Raw genomic sequence first — 11,087 nt, 5'->3', positions numbered from 1 at the left:
TGTTAAAATCCCTCGTGGTCGAGGTTGTTTCTTCCTACTAGGCCTAGGAAGTTTTTCCTCACTAAATCTCTCGTGTTCCCATTGTTTATTCCCAAGTTTACTTTTGATTCCGCAAAAAAGTATAGCTTATTCTCTCACTATAATTCCCCCCCCCCCCTTATAGTGCTCATATTATACAACATGTTGATCTTGCACACCCGCAATGATTTTTCATCTTTCAAATCTTGAATGATAAGGTATCGACCAACCTGCAACACTAGGATCATGATGATGACGCCAATATGGTTAAATCGGCGACATGGGAAAACCTTCTTTCATTTCAACCTAAGAAAAAGCTAAATGTAAAAAAATAAGCAAATTATTGTAAAATAAAAATTTAACAATGCAAGTTACACTTACCACAATGTAATGCTCCATCCGCTGCAAAAATCCTAATGTGATGACTCGACCAGGTGCATGGTTCCCCTCACGATCAATTATTGGCAAAAAAGTAATTGGTTGATCAAGAGACCAACAAACAACTACCACATTATATCTAGTGGAGATAACAAAACCCATGTCAAGTAATGACATCCAATAATCTTTAGTAGCGGATCCGACATAGTGTTGAAGGGAGATCAAAGTTAATCTAACTTTGTCATGACCTCCTAAAATATCACTGTAAATGTCTAACCTAGTCTCAATCTCCACAGCTAACTCTTCCCGAACAGTTGGTCATCGTTCCTCATCCTCATAAATCCATCGAGAAACGGCCCTATAACCACAATTACCATCAGCTCCAACATTGTGTATGCTACTAATATAAGGTACTATGTAGGAGGGGAGTTGATCAACAAATGGCAAGATATTGGGAGGAATTATTTGTGAAGCATTTGAAGGTGCCAACAAAGAATGTTCACGTCCACGACCTTTAGCTGATGTAGAAGTAGAAGCACATCCACCACGTTCAGTTTTAGAATTCTTGGAGCATGTTTGTTTTGTTTATTCCCAATCAGATGGATCTCTTCTTGTGAGTTTTTTTTTGGAGGACGACCTTTAGGTTGGGCTGTAGTGTGTGGCTCGTTCAATCTTGTGAATTCAGGGTGCACTATTTTTTCCAATTGAGCTGCTATTATTTTTTTACTTTGTTCAGGTAGATCTAGAATATCCTTGAAGTACACTTGCAATTCCTTATCAATATCATGCCGGATCTGAAAATGAGATTCTTCATCTAATTTGTAATGTGTAGCAACACTTTTAAGTTTAAGAGTCCTCCAAAAAGGGTGGATATCCGTAAGTTGAATACTGGTATTTCTTTCTTCCATCTCCATCATCTCATGAGCACATGGAAGTCCATGCGTATGTCTTAAATAACATCCACAAACGAAAACATCAACACCAACTTCATTTGCACGTTTATATTCATTATATATCAAGCAAGCGTATAGCCTTATGTGATACTCGACCTTTCAATAACATAAATAGACGTAGCACTGTCACATGAGGATCTCTGTTTTGGGACCTTTGGAAAGAGGCTTTTATTTTACGTTTCTGGGCCTCCAAAAATGAATGAATAATTGGCCATATTGTATCTAAACTTCCTGTCGAAGTCTTTAACCACGATTTCAGTGCTGCATGAGCACTTTCCACCCTGTAATATAATTAAGAATAATAACGATAACACATATAAAAAAACATTACCACTATAATTTAATTAATTGAAATTTTTATTTACCTGTTGGTCGTTCTTGTGACCAAATGTAGGATGTTCATTGTAAAAGCATTGACAAATCTATCACTATATGGATCTAACCAAGTAGATTTCACATAATCTAACACAGCTGATAGACTTAAAGGCTTCATTCATTTCTTTTAATCGTTGTTCATCGATCAACACTTGGTGCATCCACTAACTTATACCATCTAGAACGAAATGCTTTGACAATATCTTCATTTTTAGTCAACTTGCCCACATAGTTGTCCACATTTTTCCCAATATGTCTTGTACATAAAAGATGAGCCGAGTTAGGAAATATTTGTCTAACCGCGTTGATAAGAGCCAATTCCCTGTCAGTTACAATCACACCCAACAGCTTCTCTGGATCAAATAACTGTTTCACACATTCCATGACCCATTGGTAATTTATTTCCTTTTCGTTTCTCAACCAAGCAAAGGCGACAGCAAAAAATTTTCCAGTTGGAACTATACCAACTATCTCCAAAAAAAGGCATTTTGTATCTGTTTGTCTTATATGTATAATCAATGACTAAAACATAAGGAAACAAGAACAATAGATCAACAACATCAGGATGAGCAAAAACTATGTCACTAACCACATTTGTTCCCACTTCTTCACGATGCCATTGTAGATAGTTATTATCAACAATCACCTTCATTAGTTGTTGCATCATAGACCTACCACACATTGCCTCAGTTTTCAACTTCTGACAAGCATTATAAATATGTTTCACTGTAGTCAAAGTCTCTTCATCTACCCTACTAAGAACTTTCATGATTTGTTTAGGTGGTACATGAGATTTAATTAGTTAATTCTTCTACCAAATTGAGCTCATCTTTACTTAACATGCCAATAACCGCACGTCCCTTATTGAAATCGGGAAGATCATGATTGTGCTTTCCATTAATGACATAGACACTCCAACCACCACCAACACACTCAATCGCTTGAAGTCGAAAAGGACACAATCTTTTTTTTGTACCGGTAAATTTCTCCACATCTACACGTTCTCTAGACTTATGCAGTCTATATCTCCCGCTTCTTTCACAAGTGAGGGTAGCTTTTGCATTCCCCAAGCCTTGCTCTTCACCATATTGTGATCGAGCGATGATTATCACCATATTATGCAGCCTACTTACTTCAGTAACCCAATCACGCAACGCTTTTCGAGTGGGAAATATAGTTGTAGTGGTGAAAAATTCACTATAATCAGGTGTATTTTCATCAACCTCTTCTACATGGACATCATCCTGACAATTCATGAAAACCACAAAATACATGTTATCATAAATTTGATAAACATTAGCAATCATAAATTATACAATGTGCACAAAACAAAAATAGCAGATTTCGTGCAATGTGCACGAAACTGAACATAGTATTTCGTGCGAGGTGCACGAAACGGATTCAATTGTTTCGTGCAGATTGCACGAAACGGATTCAATTGTTTCGTGTAATCTACACGAAACGGAATCAATTGCTTGTTTCATGTAGTCTACACGAAACAGACTAATCATGCATTACAAATTTGCGAAAAAAAATCACAACTTGAATCATAATTTGCGAAAAAAAATTCACAACTTGAATCATAATAACGAAAAATTATGATAATAAGGGTCAAAATTATGGTCCATTGAATATCAAATTGTGGTCCATTGAATATCAAATTAAAATTTGTAGATCTTCCTTGAAGTTTTTTATATCTAACAGTTAGAGAGGAGGAGAGAATATTTTTTAGAGAGAGAAACGGTTTTTTAGAAAGAATATGATAATAAGGGTTTATTTTTTGGGTTTTTTGTAAGGCTGCGTTAGTAAAATGAGGCTGCGTTTAGCAACCCGCATATTTATTTTTCCACCCATTCAACTTTTATGAACAATAAATTGATTAAAGTAAATTGAAATAATAAGAAATTTGTAACAATACATTAACGGTTCAAAAAGTAATAGTATTCATATATAATTTATTGGATCGAAAAATAGTCATTCATAATATATAAAAATAATATATAAATTACGAAATTCTATTCCATAACTGTGTAGGAAAATTGAACTTCTCGATTGCACTTCCAATCATAACAGTCCAATCTATCATAACCATTAGGAACAAAATAGTAATCTTCTATATCCCACATGCTCCCCTTCATATGATGCTTTTCATTGGTCTTACAAACAAAGGGTGGCTTGTCTGCCATATCCGACCTGTTTCTTATTCATATAGTGTTTAACATTCTCCTAAATATCTCTCTACACGTATAATTGACTCCATCTTAAGTTATTTAAGTAGTGTTCTTAGAATATAGTGGTCATTCTCTCTATCAGCTCCGGACTTAGAAGATAGCCAAATTAAACTAAGCAAATACGATGACATAGCATGTCCAACTTTTGTAGTTTCGATCAAGCTAGCCACTCTATTAATGTAATTATTATGGGTATAAATTTGTACCTGAAAAAAACATATAAGGCACATTTAAGGAGCATTAAGGTGAGAAATTTATTATACATACAATACCAATATGAAACTGTAAAACGTTTTCTATTATGTGTTTATATGTATATAAAACGAAAATAATTATTAATGACACAAAAGTTTTATTTATAAAGATTAATAATTAATCTAAACGTTTTAATTGAAAAAAAAAACTAAAAACGCTTGTGAAACATTATTTTGTTTTAATATAAACATTTACATAGTGTTCAATTTGTGTAGACTTATTTAAAAAAATGAATCGAAACATTTTATAATCCGTAATAAATTAATAATTTAATTTTATAATATTAGTTTGGTATCTAATCCATACAAGTTATTATAAATTCACTTACCAAGCCATATCGGGTTAGGGCATTAGGATATTTGCACTCAAGGCATCTTCCAAAAAAAATCTTAGCATTACTATTGACTAGCAAAATAAGATCGATTATAGTTTCGACGACAACTTTTTTCATGACAGATTCGTCATCTGAAAGGGTATTTAGAATCTTGCAACTAATGAAAAGAAAAAAAAGTATTATTAGAATCTATAACTAATAATGTCGTTGCTAAAAATTGAAATCTACAATACCCTAATTTGCAATAGAACAAACCAAATGGCTGTTGAGAAGAAACGCGTCCAAGAATATTGATTGTTATTTCATTAGGCAAACGGTCAAAAATATTGAGCTTAGAAGTTGACATTTTCTTGTTGCCCTAACTGTATGATTTTATGGAGGATTTTCTCTTCATTGAAACAAACTCTATGATTCAAAATAATATACACTAGTAGAATAAATGCTTATTGCTCCGGTCAATAAGTGCCCTATTGCAGCGGTTTTGGCTGCGCAGCAATTAAGGGGGCAGCAATAGGTAATTAATATATTGCTGCGGTTTTACACCGCAACAATATTTGAACATATTGTTGCGGTTTCTTGATGGAAAACCGCAGCAATATATGTTTTTTTAATATTAAAAATACAGGTATATTGCTGCGGTTTCTTCCCAAAACCGCAGCAATATACGCTGGGGGTAAATTTTCTTTTTTTTTCATTACTCATGGCGTAAATTTTTAGTTGTTATAATAGACTTATAATATAAACATTTTTAAATTCAAGGAGACTATTGCAGTACAATAACAACATAAAAGTAACTAATCCAAATTGTCATATATTCAATAAAAATAATATTTTACAAACCCTAATTACAAAATATATAAAAAAATGAAAACGGACTAATAATGAAAAAATTTTAAAAAAACGAAAAAGAAATATACAAAGATCTAAAATGAAACCGAAGTACAAAACGAAGAAAAATTTTTAAAAAAGTGGAAAATACGGTGGAGGCAAACGGTTCAAAAAATAACAACAAATGCAAACCACCATCGCACCACTGGTACAGATGAAACTAAAGTACAAAAAATTAAAAAAAATTTAAAAAAAGGGAGATGGAGAGATGCGAATGCCAATGCGAACATCTGGAACCACGTTGGTGGAGAGATGCGAACACTGGAGGAATGTGAACCACGCTGTTGGAGAGACGCGAGCATCTGTGCGGACTAACGTTGGTGGAGAGATGGGAACTAGTTGGTGGAGAGATGCGAAATTGCGAACCATCGACCAGAAAAATCATGGAGAAATCATCATCGATCTGGTGCGGACTAACGATCGATCGAGAAATCAACGTTGATGGAGAAAGACAAATCAAATAAATCATCGTCTGTCATATATAATACCGACCTTACACGCTACTTTTATCGCGACGGAGACATGTCATCGATGTGGAGATGAGAGAGAATGAGGAGAGAGAGAGAAAGAGAGAGGAGAGAGAGTGAGAAGAGAGAGCGACAAAGTGTTTAATTTACTGATGAGGAGGAAATGAGTGGGAGAGTGTAATATCCCAAATTTTTGTTACTATTTTATAAAATATATTTTGTTATAATAAGATTTTATAAATATAAAATTCTGAAAAATTAAGTAAAATCATAATAAATCAGATTTATATGAAACTGTTTTTATTTATTAAATCAGATTTTATCTTTTATAAAAAAAAAAAAAATTCGAAATCAGAATTTTTTTTCAAATTAGATATTTTCGTCCAAAAAGAAAAATAGAGAGAAAAGAAAAATCTGAAATTATAATTTGAGTTGGTTTTGGAAAAGGATTAGATTTTTGTAAATACTTATCTTTTAGTGAAACCCTAGATTTACATACATATATATATATACCACACACACCCAAAAATCTCCACGTAATACTCTTTCTTCATCTTTTGGTAAGTTATAAATTTCAGTTCTAAAATCACCATTGTTGTGGTTTGAAGGTTTCAACCAGAAAAAAAAATAATATTTTTTTTAAAACCCGACACCGCGATTTCGACGACTTGGCCGGAGTCCGATGCCGGCGGTCTTCTTCTTCTTTCTTCTTCTTCTCTTTTCTTCTTTCTTCCTTCCTCTTTCTTCTGGTTCTTGCGTGCCCAGACACCAAAAAAAAAACAAAAATTGTTCATCTTTTGGTTTTAAAAAGAAACAAAAAGGGGGGGGAAGGTGCAGCAAGTCACGTGGGTGTGACTTTGCTGTCATTCCTTATATGAAGTTGTACAATTTTTGGTTTCCTTTCAAAGCAAGGGTCACGTTTTTTTTAAAAGTAAATTCCTTTTAAAAATTTTCTTCTTTCTTTGGTTTTCGGATTTTGGCTATTATTAATCTTGTAAAATTTTGGTTAATTATTTTTCGGGATATTATATTAAGTGACTAACTTGAGGTGATACTATTTGTTGTAGACGGAAATTTCGTAGAAGACGACTCTTAGTTGATATTGCTATACTTGGGAAGCGTTTGAGGTAATTCACAATGTCCATCAACAACTAGAATCCCGTTAGGAATTGTATGTGCTATGTGTAATACATGTGGTTATGTGATTCTATGTTTATGTTAGATGTATATTATGTGACAGGAATAGTATAGTACTTTCTATGACTAAAATTATTATTATTATTACTATAGTATTATTATCCCTGCGTATAATATATATGTATCTACTGGCATTGTTATGAATTTGGATTTATAATGTATATAATTATACCATCGTATTAAAATCATACTAATATTGATAATGTACTCAATGGGTATAACTAGTGTGTTAATGATGTAACGAACGGTATTATAAGTTGATATATATTGTGACTATATGAGGCTCTAATGATGGTATATATATATTGGTTACTATGAATTATGGACGTTGATTATTATAATTTTATTAAGTGGCTAAGTTGTGAAAAATATTATTTGAACTAAATACGTTCATGTTAATGTTAATGGGATTTTTGATGTGCCATAACTATTAAAATCTATTAATCACGTAAAGTGGAAACATTATTGAGGGAATTATCCTGTGGACTTGGATCCTCCATAGGTGATGAACAGTACTTGATTTTTATTCTGTTACAACTCTTTATTGTCTTCCTCCTAATACTATTGGTGCGCATTGCGGATACCCATTAGATTAGTGAGGGGTGTGCACACTAGGGACGTTCTGCAAAACGATATTGGCCATTGCTATTAAATTATTGGGTGACGACCCATGTTGAAGTAGGTGGTTACTGGGATTAGTCCCGGCCTACTGACGTTCGATTCCCCTCTAATAGTTAAATTTGACGTTGTGTGCATCATATAAACTTGGAGTATATAAATTGATTAAGTGTGTTATATAATTGTTTGTATTACGTCATATATGTCCGTTTATGTTATACTTGTCTGCATTATATTATATTTGTATGTATGTTATAAAAATTATTTTTAAAATATAACTATTATTATTATTTTAGGGATGGAGTTGTAATTACTTAGCTTTCGCTAATTTTTGTGTTTTTGTTTTCTTTGTTCTGTTCCATATTTATTTTGTGCAGGTTGGTGAAAGGGACTACGTTGCAGGAATGAGTGAATTTATAGTTTTTAAGTTCACCTAGTTTAATAACAGTACTGTCATTTGAGATTGTTTAGTTTTGGTTTGGTTTAAATTAGACAACTTAGTTTGGTTATTTTGATACTTTGGTTTGTGAGTTAAATTTTTATTTCTAATAATTAGCCTTGCATTTATTTTGAACAATAGATCGGCGGTAACACCCTAAAGGTTTGGTCAGATATTTTAATGAAAAGTGAATATTTTATAAAGTTTTAGAACCAAAGTTTTGGGGTGTTACAAATTGGTATCAGAGCTTAGGTTATAATTAATATAAATTAGGAGTTAATAAAATGTGTTAAATAATTATGAGTCTAAGGTTAAATAATATAGGTATTAATAAACATTAAAATAAATTGTGAGAGTGAGATCGAAATGGGTTTATGTGCCTTAATGTGAAAGCACTTATTTCAGTGCTTATTAATTGTTTCTTTTCGTTCTTGTATGTTTAGATGTTGTAACTACAAGAAAATGTTGACCGTTTAACCATAGGATTTAGAAATTTACATTTGTAATAAAGTCTGTTTACTAAGTTCTTTAGTAGTATTGGAAATTCTCTAAGTTCTTATATATGTGTTTTTATTAGGAATTTTATTACTTTACTATTTTATATTGAGTTGAATAGAGTTTAAGTTCTTGTTATAATTATTGCTTACTTGTCAAATTAATGTTATGTGGAAGCATGCAAAGGTTGTCTTGAGATGTTATGATGAAATATAGTTTGGTTGAGTCATGAAATTTTCTTATGATGAAAGTTTGTATTGAGTAAATAAAACGATGTGCAAGACCATGTATGGGTGAATAGATGTAGTAATACCAATGCTAATGTGCAGGAATTGCATGCAAACCTATCAAGTATACACTAGATCTCGTAGGAGGACTTTTGAACAAATGGCTGAAACCCCTGAACAACTGCTTGAGAGATTGAGATCTCTTGAACAACTTTCGCAACGTATGGGTTTAGTGTTACAAAACCAATTAGGGAATAATGGTGGAGAGGACCCACAAGCTGCTATGGCAAAGAAGTTAGCAACCCTTAAACCTCCAATTTTGTAGGAAAGGAAGACCCCTTACTCTTAGAGAATGGCTAAGAGACTTTGATAAGTTATTCACTGCTACTGGGACACCTGAAGCTCAAAAAGTAGACCAAGCTACCTTTTATTTGAGGGAGGATGCAGACACTTGGTGGGAGAGTCAAGGACCTATTGTTAGAGCTCAGGAAAACTTTAATTGGAATGCTTTTAAGTTGCTATTAAGGATAGGTTTTTCCCTGAACATATTAGGAGGCAGAAATACAATGAGTTCACTAGATTTAACCAGGGAGGTACTATGTCTGTGCAAGAGTATGCCCAAAAATTCAATGAGTTAGCCAGATTTTGCCCTAATGTTGTGCCAGATGAGAGAGCCAAGGCTCAAAAGTTTGAGGACGTTAGCATTTAGAATTCAGACCAGACTTGGGGGAGCCACTCCTACAACTTTTCAGGAGGCTTATGCTAAGGCTTCTAATATTGAGAGGATTTTGAGGCGTGAAGAGGAAGTTATGGGGAGGAATAAGAGAAAAGATCCACCTAACAATCAAAATAACCATGAGAATGACAAGAAACCTAGATATGGGGATAACAATAGTAATGGGAGCAATAATCACACTAATGGTGGTGGTAATTATCTAGGGAACCGTAGCAATTACCAAAGTCAGGAGAGATCAAACCAGCAAGAATTCCGTACCCAAAATCCTACTTGTAGGAAGTGTAACAAAAGCCACCCAGGATTTACTTGTCAAGGAGACCCAATAACTTGTTATGCTTGTGGAGAGAAAGGACATAAGGCTAATCAGTGTCCCAAGCGTCAGAATAATGGACAAAATGGGAACAATGGGGGGAATAAGAATGGTCATGGACCTAATCAGAACCAGAACAACAACAACCGCCCCTATAACAATAACAACTCCCAAGGTCAAGCTTCGAATGCTCAAGGAGGGAATAATACTCAGCATAATGGTCAGAATAACAATCGAGCAAATGGAGGAAACAACAATCAGAACAGCAATGGAAATGGTGCTCAAGGCAACAATGGAAGAATCTATGTTATGAACCGGAATGAAGCAGACACCAACGCCAATGTTATGGGTACTTTCCTCGTAAACTCTAACCCTGCTTACATGCTTTTTGATTCTAGGGCGTCTCGTTCTTTCATAGCTAGTTTATCCGTTGAAAAGTTAGGAAAAGGAAGTTAGTATGCGTTACATTAGACCATATGAGATCTTGGAGCGAATTGGGGAAGTAGCTTATAAATTAGCCTTACCAATGGAGTTAGCTCATGTTCATAATGTCTTTCATGTGTCTCAATTTCGAAAATATGTCCATGATCCTACCCATATCATTCAACCTGAAACCATCGAACTAGATGAGACCTTATCCTTTGAGCAACGCCCAGTTAAAAGAGAAGTACCGGAACAAGGCGGTAAAACTAGTCAAGGTGTTATGGTCAAGTCAAACTTCTGAAGAGGCTACTTGGGAAGCCGAAGATGATATGAAAAATCGATATCCCGAACTTTTTCAGCAGGTACGCTTGAGTTTCGGGGACGAAACTCTTTAAGGGGGGTAGAATGTAAACTAACTTTTTGTTTGCATATTAGTAGCGAACGATAACGTTAAAGTTCGAGGACGAACTTTCTTTTAAGGGAGAGTAGATGTAATATCCCAAATTTTTTACTATTTTATAAAATATTTTGTTATAATAAGATTTTATAAATATAAAATTCTGAAAAATTAAGTAAAATCATAATAAATCAGATTTATATGAAACTGTTTTTATTTATTAAATCAGATTTTATCTTTTATAAAAAAAAAAAAAAATTCGAAATCAGAATTTTTTTTCAAATTAGATATTTTCGTCCAAAAAGAAAAATAGAGAGAAAAGAAAAATCTGAAATTATAATTTGAG

General features: G+C 33.5%; 2 protein-coding genes across 2 annotated transcripts; one reads left to right on the top strand and one right to left on the bottom strand.

The window, feature by feature from the left end:
• Positions 1 to 1,862: 1,862 nt before the first annotated feature.
• Positions 1,863 to 2,998, bottom strand: LOC104908155 (uncharacterized). The gene is made up of 3 exons (XM_057394682.1): positions 2,540 to 2,998; positions 2,314 to 2,424; positions 1,863 to 2,246 (listed from the first exon to the last, which is right to left on the bottom strand). Exons 1-3 carry the CDS (start codon positions 2,996 to 2,998, stop codon positions 1,863 to 1,865), a joined length of 954 nt encoding a protein of 317 aa, XP_057250665.1.
• A 6,037-nt stretch (positions 2,999 to 9,035) lies between these two features.
• Positions 9,036 to 10,339, top strand: LOC130591382 (uncharacterized). The gene is made up of 4 exons (XM_057394681.1): positions 9,036 to 9,169; positions 9,407 to 9,572; positions 9,628 to 10,141; positions 10,320 to 10,339. The coding sequence occupies exons 1-4, from the start codon at positions 9,036 to 9,038 to the stop codon at positions 10,337 to 10,339; spliced, it is 834 nt and encodes a 277-aa protein (XP_057250664.1).
• Positions 10,340 to 11,087: the final 748 nt, after the last annotated feature.

This window comes from Beta vulgaris, chromosome 5, assembly GCF_026745355.1.
Source record: "Beta vulgaris subsp. vulgaris cultivar EL10 chromosome 5, EL10.2, whole genome shotgun sequence".
Taxonomy (NCBI): Eukaryota; Viridiplantae; Streptophyta; class Magnoliopsida; order Caryophyllales; family Amaranthaceae; genus Beta; species Beta vulgaris.
Note: the sequence above shows the minus strand (reverse complement) of the source record. Positions and strands in the feature narration are given on the sequence as shown.